Below are 18,802 nucleotides of genomic sequence, written 5' to 3'. Positions count from 1 at the left end.
ACAGGGGAGGGGGTCAGAGAAAGGTGTGACAATGCCTCTACAAGTAATCAGCCTGTGAGCTGGGATCTGTTGCCCTCTGCAGGGATAAGCAGAGAGCAGGGTGCTGCAGGGGGAGGACCAGTGTGTGGGGTGGGGGCTACCACAGCAAATGTGGGGTCCCCAGAGATTTCACAGCGGGGTTCTGTTGCTGCAGGAGGGGAACAGGCAGGTGAGATTGGGGCCGGTCCAGGAGCGGAAGTGCTCCCAGGTAAGATCTCGGTGCATGGTTCCCCCACAACCGGGGTGTCAGGAAGCCAGGTAGGTCTGCCTGAACCGGCGACTTGGTCAGGAACGGAGGAGGAGCAGGCACGACCCACGGTCGCAGCGGCTGTGGCCGCTGTCACCCGCAGTGGGAGTGCTGGAAGCCAAGGGGCCTCCCGGAGGTCCGATAGCTCTTCCCCTTCTGACCAAGTGGCAGCCGAGTCAGGTGGAGGCCAGGACACAGGTCCCGGGGTACTGACCGAAGATGTGACAGTCTCGTCGATTCTGGCCACATCTAGTCAGGGGTTTCAGGCAGCGTTAGAAGCTGACGACAGCCTGAAAGCTCTAAAGGAGCAGGCGGCACAGCCTCCCTCGGACTCGGACCCGGAGCGAGTGGTCTGGGACCAAGGACGGCTGTACCGGGCCACGGTCCAGCAGGGTTCACCGGAGGCGTGGCCCAGGGACCGACAGTTGGTGGTACCCTATCCGTTCCGGACGGAGTTGTTGCGGATCGCACATGAGATTCCGATGGCCGGACACCTAGGGATCGCTAAGACCAAGGCCAGGTTAAACCAGCATTTCTACTGGCCAAAAATGGGGGCCGATGTGGCTGCCTACTGCCGTTCGTGTGAAACCTGTCAGAGAGTGGGGAAGGCGGGGCCACACCCCAAAGCCCCACTAGTATCTCTGCCAATCATCGATGAGCCTTTCAGGAGGGTGGCTGTGGATCTGGTCGGCCCGCTGGCCATCCCCAGCAGCTCCGGGAAACGCTTCATACTGACGGTAGTGGACTATGCCACCCGGTACCCAGAAGCAGTGGCCTTGTCGTCCATTCGGGCTGACAAGGTGGCCACCGCATTGCTGGAGATTTTCTCCCGAGTGGGTTTTCCCCAGGAAATGCTCACTGACCGGGGGACCCAATTCATGTCCCAGCTGATGGAGGCCCTCTGTAAGCAAGTCCAGGTGCGACATCTGGTGGCCAGCCCGTACCATCCACAGACTAATGGCCTGTGCGAGCGGTTCAATGGCACCTTAAAGCAGATGCTTAAGATGTTGGTCGACTCCCATGGGCGTGACTGGGAGCGGTATCTCCCACACCTGTTATTTGCTTACCGGGAGGTTCCACAGGCCTCAACAGGATTCTCACCGTTTGAGCTCCTGTACGGGCGACGTGTGCGGGGCCCCCTGGCTCTGGTGAAAGAGGCTTGGGAAGGGGATTTGGCCACCCCTGGAGTGTCGGTTATCGAGTATGTCATGCGCTTCCGGGACAAAATGCAGGCCTTGACGCAACTGGTACACGACAATATGGCTCAAGCCCAGGCCGATCAGAAGCGTTGGTACGACCAGAACGCTTGTGAGAGGACCTACCAAGTGGGTCAAAAGGTGTGGGTACTGGTCCCCGTACCACAGGACAAGCTTCAGGCAGCCTGGGAAGGCCCATACCTCGTGTACCAGCAGCTCAACCCTGTGACGTACCTGGTCACCCTGGACCCTGCCCGTGGAAGGCGGAAGCCCTTCCATGTGAACATGATGAAGGCACATCATGAGCGGGAGGCATGTGCGCTCCCCGTGTGCAACCTGCCCGAGGAGGGAGAAGCGGAAACCCTCTTGGATATGCTAGCCCAGGTTAGGGCAGGCGGATCCATTGAGGATGTGGAGGTTGGCCACCAGCTCTTGGAGGACCAACGGTCCCAGCTGTGGGCCACCCTACACCCCTTCCGGGGGTTGTTTACCAACCAGCCCGGAAGGACTGACTTGGCTGTCCATCACGTGGACACTGGGGATCATCCCCCGATCCGGCGTTCAGCATATCGGGTCTCCCTGGAGGTGCAGCAACACATGCGCCAGGAGATTGACGAGATGCTGAAGCTGGGGGTGATCCAGGCATCCAACAGCGCTTGGGCCTTGCCTGTAGTCCTCGTCCCTAAGAAGGACAGAACCACTCGGTTCTGCGTGGACTACAGGGGGCTCAATGCTGTCACGGTCGCCGATGCGTACCCAATGCCACGCATCGATGACCTGCTCGATCAGTTGGCCGGGGCTCAGTACCTGACCATCATGGACCTGAGCCGGGGATATTGGCAGATCCCCCTGACTCACAAGGCCAGGGAACGCTCTGCCTTTATTACCCCATTTGGACTGTACGAGTCCACGGTGATGCCATTCGGGATGAGGAATGCCCCTGCCACCTTCCAGCGGATGGTCAACACCCTGCTCAAGGGACTTGAAGGGTACGCGGCCGCGTACCTGGATGACATTGCCGTCTTCAGTCCCACCTGGGAGGACCACCTAGAGCATCTAGCACAGGTGCTCAGGCGGATCCACCGGGCAGGTTTGACCATCAAGCCGGGAAAGTGTCAGCTGGCCATGAGCGAGGTCCAGTACCTCGGTCACCGGGTAGGTGGGAGAACACTGAAGCCCGAGCCTGAGAAAGTGGAGGCCATCGCATCCTGGCCCACCCCCAGGACCAAGAAGCAGGTGATGTCCTTCTTGGGGACCGCTGGGTACTATAGGAGGTTTGTTCCATGCTATAGTAGCCTGGCAAAGCCCTTGACGGACCTCACCAAGAAGAAGCTGCCCTCTGCAGTCGATTGGACAATGGACTGCGAGACAGCCTTCCGGGCCCTAAAGGACGCCCTGTCCAGCCCGCCCGTGCTACAGGCAGCCGACTTCACGCGGCCGTTTGTAGTACAGACCGACGCCAGTGACTTCGGCCTCGGTGCGGTGCTCAGCCAGGTGGACTCTGCGAGCCAAGAGCACCCAGTCTTGTACCTGAGCAGGAAGCTGTTACCAAGGGAAGTGGCCTATTCCACCATGGAGAAGGAGTGCCTGGCCATAGTGTGGGCCCTGCAGCGTCTGCAACCCTATCTATACGGGCGCCACTTCATCGTGGAGACGGACCACAATCCCCTCAGCTGGTTACACACTGTCTCTGGGACGAATGGGCGATTGTTGCGATGGAGCCTTGCGCTCCAGCAATACAACTTCACCATTCGCCACAAAAGGGGCCGGGACCACGGTAACGCAGACGGGCTGTCCCGACAAGGAGAGGTCGCGGACGGGCGCACGGGGGAACACCGGAGTGTGCTGCCCCCTAGCGCCCTCAAAAGGGGGGAGGTGTGAGGCAAACCCTGGGATATGAAGATGAATTATGACTTCCAGTCATAATCGCTCTCATCACTCCATGGCAGTGCCCCCTCCCTTCTTGTTCTCAGATGTCCAGCATCTGTGAAGGTGTCACATCCCAGCCATCTCCTGTGATATGGAGATTAGGTGATGTGGGAACAATGGACACAGGATGACTCCCTGCCGTGACCCTGTGGTAGGGGCTGCTATCTAATTTGCAAGGCTATGGAAGTATCCAGACAGGACGACTCCAGTAAAATATGGTTCATATCTCGCAAGCCATATTTCCGATAAATGTGGCAACCATAAAAATGGTGTTTTCGCATGCGGACGATGCTGGCACACCTTTTTTATGGGAGCGGGAGCTTGGGAAGTACCCCAGGCGTGATATCAGCCAATGGGGAACTAGTAGACAAGTCATGAGTCCTCTCGTTCTGTAGCTAAATTCATAACTGTCACAATGAGAGCGTCGGCGTCCGCCTACGACGCTCCCAGGCAAAGTTATGGCCATATTCCATGTTGTGGATTTTGTCCATAACTCCAGCCAGGGGTGGAGCAGTGCTCCCTCTGAGGTCACTAAGGTAGGAGGGGACCTGGATTTGCCCAGGTTGATAACCCTACTTCGGCCATTTTCCAGTGTTCTTTCGCTGGGGGTCACGTGTAGGAAACATCTGTGGGAAGGATCCTAGAAACCTGGCCTACAGCGCCCCCCTGTGGCCAGACGCACAAGGTAACTGCTGGAACTGTGTATGCCTGTTTGTAACCCATGCTTTGCTTGTAACTGTACTCTGACATAACTGTATATTCTGTAGATTCCCTATTGTATATATTGTAGTTCTAGTGTGCTTTAGGCTGATTAAATTATATAATTAATCTTGGGCTGCTCTGTTATCTCGATCTTGAATCCCACGTCTGTGTGTTCGGCTAATAGTTACCGTAAATCGGTTGGTGGCAGCGAGTTTGTGCCAAGGATTATTGTGGGGAGGCCAGTGAGATTCGGGGAGGTTTTATATATTCCGCCCGCCGAGGTCGGGGGGAATATATACCCTACTCTCACCGGGGACCCTTCAATAATCGGCATAAGTAGTATAGCGGCCTCCTTGCTTATCGTCGGGCAATTCCATAATTGGCCTGACTATAAGAGGGGCGCTAGAGAGCGCATCACGTGCTCTGTCTGTCGGTCGGGAGGTATAAAGGAGGGGTGACCCCCCACTTGTTACACCCCGATTGTGACGTACTGGTAGCCAGCGCGGGGGATTTCTGAGTGACCCCCCCCGGTGGTTCGTGACAATAGTGAACACCGTAAATAAACCATACCAAAAACTATTGTGCCATCACACTTTTTTTTGCAATTTTTCCGCATTTGGAATTTTTTCTGCTGTTTTCCAGTACACCATATGGTAAAACTTATGGTTTCATTAAAAGTACAACTTGTCCCGCAAAAAACAAGCCCTCATATGGAAAGATTGACGGAAAAATAAAAAAGTTACGGCTCTCGGAAGAAGGGGAGCAAAAAACAAAACCGCAAAAACGGAAAGTGCCCCGGGGCTGAAGGGGTTAAAACATTCTCTCTCTCATTATTCTGGCATTTGGCAAATATAAATAATTTTGGTTCCTAACTGACCTTAATTGGTAAAGGTTTATTCTGATTCCAAGTCAGATAGTGAGAAAAACATGCAGATGTGTCTTTATGGAGAGGGAAAACGTCTGGTTTCAACTGTACACATAGAGGATTTTTTTTCAGGATGGGCATCAGGAGGAGCCGTAGCAGTAGAGGATTGCGCTGTAATGAACCTGGGTAACACCGTCCCACTAGTACCACAAGGTGGCGCTGCACTCAGTACTAGAACACTGCATGAGTTAGCCTGCGGCGTGTTCCTGCTGATACCGCAAGGTGGCGCAGCGCACGTAATGTGATAGAACGCCTACGTGTTTGCTGTCTTTAGCTGCCCTCAGTGAACATGGCCGCCTGTTAGCCGTCGCTCAGTGCTGACGTCAGGGGATTCCGCGCAGTGTGATGATGCGGCTCAGTGTCGTGACAGGTAATGTGAGTGCAGCTGCCTAGATTTTGGGTGATGGGGCGGCCGAGACGGTGAGCTGGAGGCAAGATGCTGAGTCGCTTGCAAGAACTTAAAAAGGAGGAAGAGACCCTGCTGAAGATTAAGGCGGCCCTGCACGATCAGCTCAACAGGTTAAAGGTCAGAGTGCAAGCATCTAGATGTGTATAAAGCAAATTGTCCCAATGTGTCTGTGCCCTGGTGCCATCCTGATGTGGTATATGGCCAGACAGTGCATATGGCTGCTATATGTGACTGCATGTGGCCGGCAAACCCCAGGCTGGCTGTCACAGCACCATGGAGCCTATGTATGTATGTATGTGTATAATATATACACACACTGACACTCTGCCCCACATTAGTTACCACCCATATGGGGACTCTGACAATAACAGTGGGGTGTGACCTGCGGGCACAGGACTGAGTGACCCTATAATCCACCATTGTCTTATTCTGTAGGTTGAGGAGCTGGCTCTTCAGTCCATGATAAGTGCCGGAGAGGAGGAGGATCAGCAGTCGCAGGTTGTACAGCCGGAGGCGGTGAGTACGTGGATACGGGCTGTGTATGACCTCTTGAGAGTGTGTGACACGTTCACCTCCATTATTAAGGTGTCAGTCAGACGTCCGTGAATCACAGGCTCTATCGTGTTTTCATGGATAGAACTCGTGCCCATTATAGTCTATGGGGCTACTCCCATGGTCGTGTTTGACTGTCAGCAAAAAAAATCATGGAGACGCCTGTTATTGATCCGAGATAAAAATTAGCCATTGAAGTCTATGGGTCCATGAAAACCTCGGACAGCTCAGTGTGCAATCCATGCAGTGTTTGTGAGTAACATTGTAATGGATAGGGGATGTTTTGTCATTGATTTATTTCATACATAAACAAAAAAAAAATCACTGATGATACAAACTGACAGACGGCCCAAACACTTATTTAAATCAGATCCAAAACACTGATTGGCAACAGTATATTTTATCATACAAGAAACATCAATTCTATCTGACCGAGAACTAAAGGTTTTTTTCTTTTAAAGGGAATCTGTCAGCAGGTTTTTGCTCCCTCATCTGAGAGCAGCGTGATGTAGGCAAAGAGAACCAGAATCCAACGATGTATTACTTAGATTACTGGGTGAGCCGTTCTGACACAATCAGTATTTTTGCTTTATGTAGCAGAGCTGAGAGAGCTTTCCCCATCCACACCAGGCTCTCGATAGATAATATACATCGACAGTGAGGTGCCACTCACAGCAGTGGGTGTGCCGGACTGTCATGCAGGTGACCTTGTAGTCTGAGCAATGATAAGGATCTTGCTGTTTAAATAAACAGATCGGACTGTGACAAGGCAGACATCCCTGAATTCTATATTTTAACTGTTGCAGCATGCTGTTTTCAGCTTACATAGCAAAAGCTGCTAACAGATTCCCTTTAAAGACATCTAAGTGATCCAATGCTAAAATGTTAATTTCTAATTCATTCCATTATGGCTAAATAAGCTTTTTCCTAATTCATACTTAAAAAAATAAATTTATCACCTGGTCATATGACGTCGTGTTCCTATATTCATTCTACTTCCGATGACGTTCTGCTCCAATCTCCCATATTACCACATGCTGGCTGGGGTGGGATGGCATCGATGCAGTCACGGTGAGGGGCTGGTTTGGGCGAATTACTTCTACCAGAACTGTGTAACTGAGTCAGGTCTGCAGGTGGTTTTTTAGTTTTCATACATTTTCTGTAGGATGGGGCAGAGCCGTTTGATGGCCAAATCATTACCTTCTCTTTGTTGTCACTTGCCATCAATATGTAATTTTTTCTTAACTGGCATAAATGTTTATTTCTCCTACACCTGGTGTTTTTTCTTTTGTTCCTGTGTCTCTCCGATCCTGTGATATTGCCCCTCTTCCCTTTATGTGAATCTAGTCTACGGAGCCAAATAGGCGTGATCAACATGAACACACCCACTTGGCTAAAAAAATACTGGAATTATATTTGAGGCCATATCTCCGGATGAGAGAAGTACAGAACTAAATAAATACTCCACACTGATGAAAACAGCAGCATCCTCTTCCCTTTTGTACTAGTCTGTCTATTGTAACTTGTAGATGTATTCTGTATGTAACCCCCTTCTCATGTACAGCACCATGGAATCAATGGTGCTCTATAAATAAATAATAATAATAATAATCCTTTACACCAGGTTAAAACATTTTCTATGGTAAGTGACTGGTTCACCTTAACGCCCGCGGGCAGTAATTTTACGTACTGGCGGTTATAGTGTTAATCCCCGCGGTCTGCTGCAATCAGCCTTCAGAGATCAGCACACATCTCAGCTGATTTATACAGCTGACGTGTGCCTGCGAGGTACGAGCGGAATCGCTATCCGCCCATGCCTTTTAAACCCTTAAATGGCGCTGTCAAGATGTTGCAGCACCATATTAATGGCGATAGCTATAGATCCGTACTCGCAGGCCGATACCAAAAGTCATGTGACCTGATCACGTGGATCTGGTGGTTGTCATGGTAGCACAGGGTCATGTTATGACTCCTGTGCTCACATGACTTAGGTCCTGAAAGAAACAGCTGAGTACTGGCTGTTACAAGATGTGTTAATTTCTCCTGGTCTGAGCGGTGCTGCTTTGATCTGGAGAAATGAACGAGCGATCAGACTACTGATCGTTATAGTCCCCTAGGGGACCTAGTAAAATAAAAATAAGTTTTAAAAAAAAATAAAAAATCAAGTTCAAATCACCCTCCTTTTGCTCCATTGAAAATTTAAAGCGCTAAAAAAAAATACACACCTATTCAGTATCGCCACGTTCAGAAACGCCCGATCTATGACAATATAAAATCAATTAATCTAATCGGTAAACGGCGTAGCAGCAAAAAAAATTCCAAACACCAAAATTACATTTTTTGGTTGTCACAAATTTTGCGCTAAATGTAATAATGGGCGATCAAAACATATCATCTGTGCAAAAATGGTACCGTTAACAACGTCAGCCCTAGACAGAAAAAATAAGCTGTCACTGAGCCATAGATCCCAAAAAATAACGCTACAGGTTACGAAAAATGGCGCAAAACGTACGCCACTTTTTTCGGACAAACTTCAGATATTTCTTTTAACCCCTTAGGTAAAAGTAAACCTTCACATGTTTGGTGTCTATGAACTCGCACCGACCTCAGGCATCACAACGACATGTCAGTTTTACCATACAGTGAACACTATGAATAAAATATTTCAAAAACAATTGTGCAATCACACTTTTTATTTTTGCAATTTTTCCACATTTGGAATTTTTTTTGCTGTTTTCCAGTACACTATATGGTAAAACTCATGGTTTGATTTAAAAGTACAGTTTGTTCCGGAAATAACGAGCCTTCACATGACTATATTGACTGAAAAATAAAAAAGTTAAGTCTTTCAGAAGAAGAATGGCAAAAAAAAAACCAAAGCACAAAATTGGCCGGTCACGAAGGGGTTAAGGCCCCGATACACGCAGCGACGTATCTAATGATATATCGCCGGGGTCACGGATTCCGTGATGCACATCTGACATCGTTAGCGACGTCGCTGCGTGTGACGCCAACGAACGAGCGTTAACGATGGAAAATACTCACCTTATCGTCCATCGTTGACACGTCGTTCATTTTCAAAAAATCGTTGATTTTGGAGGACGCAGGTTGTTCGTTGTTCCCGAGGCAGCACACATCGCTACGTGTGACACCTTGGGACCGACGAACTACAGCTTACCTGCGTCAACCGGCAATGAGGAAGGAAGGAGGTTGGCGGAATGTTACGTCCCGCTCACCTCAGCCCCTCCACTTCTATTGGGCGGCCGTTGAGTGACGTTGCTGTGATGCCGAATGTCCCCCCCCCCCCTCCCCCTCCTTACCCCTTCTGGAAGTGGATGTTCACCGCCCACAGCGAGGTCGTGCGGGAGGTAAGTACGCGTGACGGGGGTTACCGACTTTGTGTGACACGGGCAACAAATTGCCCGTAACGCACAGACGATGGGGGCGGGTGCAATTGCACAATAAATCGACGCGTGTAACGAGGCCTTTAAAGGGAATCTGACAACAGGGTTTTGCTATGCAATCTGAATACAGCCTGCTGTAAAGTTTAAGGCCCCTTTCACACATCAGTTTTTTGCCGTCAGTCACAATCCGTTGGCTCGACGGATCTGTCGCAGATTGTGGAAAAACTGATGCGACAGATCTGTTTTTCGACTGATTCGACTAGCGGATCCGGTGAAAAAACGGATCCATCGCATCAGTTTTTTCATCCGTTTCTTCAGTTTTTCGACAGATCCGTTTTTTAAAAACTCCCAATGGGAGGCTCCCAAATGTTATAGGCTGCTGAAAACCTATATATACAGTGTTTTTACACCCCATCTTTGACAGGTTGTAGAGCAAATGGCAAAAATGGAAGGTGTGATTGCGAATATTGTGAAGATCTATGTGGATTTTACTTTTGAGGTGAATCGTTTGGAAACTGTCGTTCTTGAAAAGGAGAGAGAAAGACAGCGCATCATGTGTCTGCGCCGGCGTCGTTTTGGATCCACCCAATCACAGCACTGAGAATAACACGTGGGGTGTATTCTACGTTATATATGGAGTTGAGAGGAAACCCCGGGAAGTTTATTTTAACTATGTTCGGATGAAAGCGGAAAACTTTGATATTTTGATATGCTGGCTGGCTGGCATGCTTGCTGGGACATTGATGACTGAAGCCCTACCTGGCAGGTTTATATACCTTTCCTAATTGGGGGCTGGCTGGCTAATTTGATGCTAAATGATAATTGGAGCATACTCCGTTAAAAAAAAAAAAGGGATCCATTTCCGGATTCTGTCATTTGACGGATTACAATGGATCCTGTGCCCATAGGCTTCCATTCCACCAAACAATGGACATCAGCGGATCCATCACGGTCTGATTTTTTTGACGTAAACTAAAACGTTACTTTGTCCGTCTCTCCGTCCGCCGGACAAACAATTTTCGACGGATCCGTCAAACGACAGATGAAACGTGAGACCATCCGTCGCTAATACAAGTCGATGAGGAAAAAAACTGATCCAGCGGCATCAGTCACCGTATCCATTTTTTTTTTTCAAGATTCGACGGATTGTGACTGTGGCAAAAAACTGTGTGAAAGGGGCCTGTAATGTGTCTCATATTATTATTATTATTATTATTATTATTATTATTTATTATTATAGCGCTATTTATTCCATGGCGCTTTACAAGTGAAAGAGGGTATACGTACAACAATCATTAACAATACAAAACAGACTGGTATAGGAGGAGAGAGGACCCTGCCCGCGAGGGTTCACAGTCTACAGGGAATGGGTGATGGTACAATAGGTGAGGACAGAGCTGGTTGCGCAGTGGTGTACTGGACTGAGGGTTATTGTAGGTTGTAGGCTTGTTGGAAGAGGTGGGTCTTGAGGTTCCTCTTGAAGCTTTCCATGGTAGGGGAGAGTCTGATATGCTGAGGTGGAGCGTTCCAGAGTATGGGGAAGGCACGGGAGAAATCTTGTACGCGATTGTGGGAAGAGGAGATAAGAGAGGAGCAGAGAAGGAGATCTTGTGAGGATCTGAGGTTGCGTGCAGGTAGGTACCGGGAGACTAGGTCACAGATGTAGGGAGGAGACAGGTTGTGCATGGCTTTGTATGTCATGGTTAATGTTTTGAACTGGAGTCGTTGGGCGATGGGAAGCCAGTGAAGGGATTGGCAGAGTGGCGAGGCTGGGGAGTAGCGAGGGGGAGAGGTGGATTAGGCGGGCCGCAGAGTTTAGGATAGATTGGAGGGGTGCAAGAGTGTTGGAAGGGAGGCCAGAGAGCAGGAGGTTGCAGTAGTCGAGGCGGGAGATGATGAGGGCATGCACTAATGTTTTTGCAGATTCTTGATTAAGGAAAGCGCGGATCCGGGAGATATTTTTGAGTTGTCATATCAACAACCATGGTGCTAACGTGTAATGTTTGTTTTAGCACCAGAAGGTTATCATTGCTTTGACTAGCTGCCTCATGGGCACTCGCCTGACTCTACCCCTTTCTGTGATAAGCAGCTCACTGTCAGACATTGTATATAGACAGCCTGGTGTGGGCGGGGTTAGCTTTCTCACCTCTGCTGCATTGCTAAATCTAAAAACTCACAGAACACCTGCACCCAGTAATCTAAGTGATACATTGCTGGAATCAGGGTCTCTGTCTCTACATTAAGCTGCTCTCAGATAAGTTAGCAGGTTTTTGATAACAGATTCCCTTTAAACAACTTTGCATGTGTTCTTTGGATCATTGTCCATTTGGAAGACTCATTTACCCCCAAGTGTTAATTTCCAGGCTAATTTCTTGAGATTTTTGCTTCACTCTCTTCATATATTGACACTCCTCCCCCAGTGCACTTCCAGCCTGATTTGCATATGGCTTCCATGCTTAATTACTCACTAATGGCACATTAGATCTTTACAGCAAAGATATAATTTTTATACTTCTATGCAGCTCTACCACTACTTCCATATATTAAAATGTACTGGCAGGTTCCCTTTTAAAGGGGTTGTCCAGGCTTCAGACAAAGGACTGGTGTCTCCTTGATGAAGTTTTCCTTTACAGGGAGTCTGGTGCATTATACCATTATACCAATCACAGCAGGGAGAGGATTGGGAGGCGTAGTCCTGGGTCGTATGGTGAAAGCACAAGAGTATAGCAGTTAGACCTCTCTTAAAGCTAAAAAAATGTTTTCATATTAGTTTCAGTCCACTACCTGCACTGTTATACTGTACAACTATTACAAAAGTGAGTACATCCCTCACATTTTTGTGATTTTATAATTTTTCATGGGACACCACTGAAGATATGACACTTTTACTCTACAGTATCAGTGTACAGCTTGTATAACAGTGTAAATATGGTGCTCTCTAAATAACTCAATACACAGCCATTAAAGGGAACCTGTCTCCCTACTCAACTGTGGGGCGGTCCGATACGTTCCGGTCCAATGGGCGTCACTGGTCTTGGGTCCAATGCCTCCTCCATCTGTGCGATAGCCGTTCTCCTTCTTGCCTCGTGTGGATGACACGTCCTATGTCATCCACACAGAGCCCTCCATTTTGCTCCGGCACACTTGCACTTCTCTCTGCGATGCTAAGGGCAGAGCAAAGTATTGTAGAGAGCATGTGCGGTCTTTGACCTTTTCCCGCACACGCGTATTACAGTACTTTGCTCTACCCCCAGCATGGCAGAGAGAAGTGTCATCCATACAAAGCAGGATGGAGGACGGCGATCGCAAGGATAGAGGAAGTGCTGGGTCAAGATCAGTGACGCCCATCAGACCTCCCCACAGGTGAGTAGGTGACAGGTTCCCTTTAATGTCTACACCACTGACAACAAAAGTGAGTACACCTCTAAGTGAAAGTAGCTGCATTAGCCATTTCCCCTCCCCAATGTCACTGTTACAAGGTCTCCTCTAGAATGGGCAGCAGATGTGGTGAATTTGGTGTTATCGCTCACACACTCTCTCATACTGGTCACTGGAAGTTCAACATGGCTCCTCATGGCAAAGAATTCTCTGAAGGTCTGAAAAAAAAAAAAGAAAAAAAAAAAGAATTGTTGCTCTACATAAAGATGGCCTAGGCGTCACATCCAGAGGTTGTCTTTTGAAAATAGACATATAAGTGCTACCAGCACTGCTGCAAAAGTTAAAGGGATGGGTGAAGTCTGCCTATTAGTGCTCAGACCATACGCCGCATACTGCACTCTTCTAAAAAAAATAATGCACAAGAAAGCCCACAAACACTTTGCTGAAGACAAGCAGACTAAGGACATGGATTATTGGAACCATGTCCTGTGGTCTAATGAGACCAAGCTACACTCGACACCATCTAAACCAAATAAGCTTATGTGGCAGCAACCAAGTCAGGAATACAAAGACAAGTGTGTCTTGCCTCCAGTCAAGCATGGTGATGGGAGTGTCATGGTTTGGGCTGCATGAGTTTAACCCATTCAGCCCCGGGGCACTTTCCGTTTTTGCGTCTTTGTTTTTTGCTCCCCTTTTTCCGAGAGCCGTAACTTTTTTATTTTTCCATCAATCTTGCCATATGAGGGCTTGTTTTTTGCGGGACAAGTACGTTTAAATGAAACCATAACTTTTACCATATGGTGTACTGGAAAACAGCAAAAAAATTCCAAGTGTGGAAAAACTGCAAAAAAGTGTGATGGCACAATAGTTTTTGGGATGTTTTATTCACGGTGTTCACTGTATGGTAAAACTGATGTGTGGGTGTGATGCCTGAGGTCGGTGCGAGTTTGTAGACACCAAACATGTATAGGTTTACTTGTATCTAAGGAGTTAAAAAAATTAACAAGCTTGTCCAATAAAAGTGGCGCACGTTTTGCGCCATTTTCCAAAAACCGTAGAGTTCTCATTTTTTGGGATCTACGGCTCATTGACTGCTTTTTTTTTTTGCGTCTCGAGCTGTCGTTTCTAATGGTACCATTTTTGCGCAAATGCTACGTTATGATCGCCTGTTATTGCATTTTGCGTAAAACTTGCGGCGACCAAAAAGTAATTTTGGCGTTTGGTAAACGTAGTAGCAAAAAAATTCCAATCAGATTAATTGATTTTATATTTTGATCGGGCATTTCTGAACGCGGCGATACCAAATGTGTATATTTATTTATTTTTTTTAAGACTTTAATTTTCAATGGGGGGAAAGGGGGGTGATTTGAACTTTTAGGTTTGGTTTTTTTTTAACTTTACTAGTCCCCCTAGGGGGCTATAGCGATCAGCAATTCGATCGCTCTTATCTATCTGCTGATCACAGCTATACAGCTGTAAACAGCAGATTCAGTCACTTCCTGTTTCTCTCTGATCCCGGCCGAGGGAAAACGAAAGTGAAACTTCATAGCTGCAGGCGTCATCACATGACCCTGTGCTACGATGGCAACCACCGAAAGTCACGTGATCACGCACGTGACTTCCGGTGGGGGCGGCGGTAAGTAAAAATCATGGCCGCGCGCATATAGATCTCGCTGCCAGACTTTGGCAGCGAGATTTAAGGGGTTAAATGTTGCGAGTGGAAGCGATTCCACTCGCAACATGCAGGCACACGTCAGCTGTTGAAAACAGCTGATGTGTGCCGACTGCCACTGCCTGCCTGCGGCAGGGGGCGGGACACGCTCCATGACGGATATATCAGTCCATGATCGTGAAGGGGTTAATAGAACCATAAATGCCAAAATGTACTGTGACATACTGAAGCAGAGCATTATGCCCTCCCTTCGGACCTGGGCCTCAGGGAATGGTTGCAACATAAACCCAAACACACCTCCAAGATGACAACTGCCTTGCTAAAGAAACTGAGCGTAAAGGTGCTGGACTGGCCAAACATGTCTCCGGACCTAAACCCTATTGAGCATCTATGGGATATCCTCAATCGGAAGGTGGATGAGCGCAACGTCCCTAACATCCTCCAGCTCTGTGATGTCGTCATGGAGGATGGAAGAGGATTCAGCGGCTCCTGTGAAGCTCTAGTGAACTCAATGTCCAAGAGAGTTAAGACAGTGCTTGAAAATATTTGGCTGCACAAAATATTGACACTTTGGCCATTTTCTCTTAGGGGTGTACTCACTATTGCTGCCAGCAGTTTAGACATTAATAGCGGTGTTGAGTTATTTAGAGGAGACACCACATTTAGGCTATGTGGGCACTAGAAAGTGACTATTTCTTAAGAAAAAAACGGACCGTCTTATAAAGAATCCCGCACCTGCTTTAAAAAACTGCAGCGAAATCTGCATGCTGTTTTACCGTGGATTTTCCGCAGGTTGGTCCCCCATTAATTTCGCAGTGGAAAATCCGCGGGTATAAAAATCCGCAGTGTGCACATAGCATTTTTTTAAAACACATAGGATTTGCTGGGGAATGACTGCAGCAATGTTACACATGTTCTGCATCAAATCCACGGCAAAATCCGCAGCGTGCGCACAGGGCCTTACACTCTTATGCAAGCTGTACACAGACTACTTTACATTGCATCCAAGTGTCATATCGTCTGTGTTGTCCCATGAAAATATATATTAAAATATTTACAAAAATGTGAGGGGTGTACTCACTTTTGTGAAATCCTGTATATTGTACAAGAAGTATGTGACATATGTAAATTAACTTTTTTTTTGTTCCAGGATTCTATGAGCGTGGATGATGAAGTTGCGATAAACCAGACTGAGTTGCAGCTGAGCACAGTGGCGTATAACCAAGAAGAGGAAGATGAGGAGGAAGAGGAAGAAGATTCAGACACTTAGAAGATGACTCCAACAACAGAGTTCGGAGATCATGTACTCTCAACCACAGGAATAATAACTGCAGTATAATATCTCGCATGTATTCTATTTTAACTCCTTTTGTCCATTAGTTTCACATCTTATGGTCCTTACAGGGGAACTACACTAAGGCCCCAATTCATCAAGATCGGCAATTGTTCTCACCAATCTTGATAAGTGGGGGAGTGATATACGCCTAACTCATGAAGAGGTGCGCGCCAGAAGTCTCACTCCAGTCCGCTCTGTGGCATCGCTGTCCCAGCTCTGTCCACTTTGGGGGAGTTGGGAGAAACTGGCTAAAAACAAGTTGCGCCAAAATTTGGTGACATTTCAAAGCGCTTACGCCACCTTTTGATGAACTGGGACCTAAAGTGGTAAGACCTAATCATTATTGACTCTGTAAAAGAAGAGGTTTCAGTGCAGTGTATAGGACGTGAGTATATTTAGAGACCCTCATCAGCAACTTCTCTGGATTGGTCACTTGATGATTTAGCGCAAACTTGGATGTGGTGTCAGTGCAACTATTAGATATACAAAAGGCTATAGTACAGTTATTTACCAATTGATGAGAAAGATTCGCTGCTAGTGATGAGCGAGCACTATCATGCTCGGGTGCTCCTAACGCTTGGAGGTGCCAGACTCCTGTACAAAGTATAATGGAAGTCTATGGGAAACTGGAGCATTTTTCCAGACCTTCCCACTGGCTTCTGTCGCGGGCAGGGAGGGAGCTGCGCTCACCCACTGCTCGGGTCCAGCTGCTGCTGCTGCTCGCTCTGGCTCGAGCGGTGGGCCGGATCCCGGGGACTCGAGCGGCGCTCCTCGCCCGTGAGTGAAAGTGGGTGGTTTGGTTTAGGGATATTGTCTGTGACGCCACCCACGGTTTGTGGTGAGGTTGGGACATCACCGCTGCTCTGTACGGGGATCCCGGGAGCGTTGACAGGGAGCAGCTGAGATGTTTTCTCCCCTCCGTGGGTAGGGGGGTTTGGTGGTCCTGGGGCCCGGTGGTGGAGGTCGGAAGGTGGGTTGCGGGGCCTGGCCGGGTGCAGGGTCGTGGGGCAGCGCAGTGCCAGGCGGCACGGTAGTACTCACTCAGCCAGTAATGCACACGGAGTCTCTGGTAAAACAAACGGCTGGATGGACGAGTCCCACAGACGGCTGCGGTGTTTTTCCCCTGACCCCAGGTTGTTAGTGTAAGTCCTTTCCTGCACCTTAGTGTACGCTCCTCCTGCGCTCCGGTTTCCAGCTGGCTCCCCGGTTCGGTACCAGTGGGCCACCGCCCAACCCCGGCTACCTACGGTTCCACCAAGGCTGTCTTCCCAGCTCCCGCAGAAGGCCACTACCCCGTCTGCCTGACTGGCTCCAACCTAGGCCCCAGTCTGCAGACCTCCTCTCTCTTCCTCTACCTGGACTTCACTACCTTGTTTCCTGCCTCTGACCAGTTAGACTCCTCGGTGGGCGTGCCCATCTGCCTCACTCCGCCCACCTGGTGTGTCTGTCTGAACCCGAGGGAAGAAATCAGGTCTCACTGGAGATGACTGCTGTGAACTGCTGGAGGTGGGGGTTTGTGTGTGTTGTTACCTGTGGCCCCTGGCTAGTCCAGGGCGCCACACTTCCATTATACTTGATACAAGAGTCTCCCAACTGCTCATTATGAGTACTAAGTACCCGAGCATGGTAGTGCTCGCTCATCACTATTCGCTACAGTTTAGGGCATCATAAAATGCACTGAATCTTATCGCTGTGAGTAGATTGCCAAGCATGGCCAGGTGCTATGACTGCGGCATCTTGGGGGCTGCCCTGTTTAGAGCAAGCCTATCAAGATTTATACAATTAATTTATGTTGAATTTTTCTTGTCTTTTTTTTATGGATTACATAAAGCACAATCTTGTAGCAAAGGACCAATGGCTCCTGCAGCTGTACATCCATATATAACAAATGGCGGGTACTGATATAGCACCAAGACATAAGCTGTGCAATGTAAATAAACGTATATGAGAATGCTTGTGTGTGCGTTGTCTGGTGAATTCTCCTAAATAAAGAGGTATTATTACTCCTAAACTAAGAATGGTGATAGATCTCTTATTCAAAACACAATACTTTAGTTGTGCTGTCTGTGTCTAACAAATATGGCTTTTCATCGCCACTAGAGGGAGAAAGTGGCTTTTGGGTCTCAAAGTTGGTCTGTCAATGTCTGGGTCTTTTTTCTTCTTCCGGTTGTGGACTTGTGAAGGGAATATCAGGCTGATTGACAACCACCATAACTGTCATTACAGGTCCAACAAATGGTTCTCCAACCCTTCTGAAAAACTTAATAGTGATGGGCGAACACGGACTGTAAAAGTCGGGATCCGTACAGGATACCTAGTATCTGTGCACCGACCCCGGCGTTCCAGGGAACTCCATGTAACTATCCAGATCTGGCTCCCCTGTAAAAAATTTTAAAAAAATCAAAAACCAGGAGCGTTATACTTATATTACCTTCTCTTCTTGTGGAAACCTGACAAACCAATCTGGCTGCCAGTGAGGAATCTTGTAGCTGCCATGCTCCTCTGAGAAATATTCAAATTGTCTCTTCAGGTAGGAAGGAGACTAACTCTAGTGCCACCTATTGGAGGTAGCAATCCTGAAAGTCAAAAGAAGGGAATTTTGTTTACTTACCGTAAATTCCTTTTCTTCTAGCTCCTATTGGGAGACCCAGCCAATTGGGTGTATAGCTTCTGCCTCCGGAGGCCACACAAAGTATTACACTCAAAAGTGTAACCCCTCCCCTCTGCCTATACACCCTCCCGTGCCTCACGGGCTCCTCAGTTTTGGTGCAAAAGCAGGAAGGAGGAAACTTATAATTGGTTTAAGGTAAATTCAATCCGAAGGATGTTCGGAAAACTGAAAACCATGAAACAATTGAACATGAACAACATGTGTACACAAAAGAACAACTAGCCCGAAGGGAACAGGGGCGGGTGCTGGGTCTTCCAATAGGAGCTAGAAGAAAAGGAATTTACGGTAAGTAAACAAAATTCCCTTCTTCTTTGTCGCTCCATTGGTAGACCCAGACAATTG

General features: G+C 48.1%; 1 protein-coding gene across 1 annotated transcript; it reads left to right on the top strand.

Annotated features, from left to right (window-relative positions):
* The first annotated feature begins 5,371 nt into the window (after positions 1 to 5,371).
* SNAPC5 (small nuclear RNA activating complex polypeptide 5) lies at positions 5,372 to 17,807 on the top strand. Its single transcript, XM_075346055.1, has 3 exons — positions 5,372 to 5,564; positions 5,883 to 5,963; positions 15,604 to 17,807. Exons 1-3 carry the CDS (start codon positions 5,475 to 5,477, stop codon positions 15,721 to 15,723), a joined length of 291 nt encoding a protein of 96 aa, XP_075202170.1. The 5' UTR covers positions 5,372 to 5,474; the 3' UTR covers positions 15,724 to 17,807.
* Positions 17,808 to 18,802: the final 995 nt, after the last annotated feature.

The sequence above is a fragment of the Anomaloglossus baeobatrachus genome, chromosome 4 (assembly GCF_048569485.1).
Source record: "Anomaloglossus baeobatrachus isolate aAnoBae1 chromosome 4, aAnoBae1.hap1, whole genome shotgun sequence".
NCBI lineage: Eukaryota > Metazoa > Chordata > Amphibia > Anura > Aromobatidae > Anomaloglossus > Anomaloglossus baeobatrachus.
This window is presented reverse-complemented; position numbering and strand designations above follow the sequence as displayed.

What these genes read in the sequence shown, in the direction of transcription:
- SNAPC5 (XM_075346055.1), top strand. Translation starts at nt 5,475, where the DNA reads ATGCTGAGTCGCTTGCAAGAACTTAAAAAGGAGGAAGAGACCCTGCTG. An exon ending in ATCAGCTCAACAGGTTAAAG is followed by an intron (nt 5,565 to 5,882) that starts GTCAGAGTGCAA and finishes CTTATTCTGTAG; the next exon opens with GTTGAGGAGCTGGCTCTTCA. An exon ending in AGGTTGTACAGCCGGAGGCG is followed by an intron (nt 5,964 to 15,603) that starts GTGAGTACGTGG and finishes TTTTTGTTCCAG; the next exon opens with GATTCTATGAGCGTGGATGA.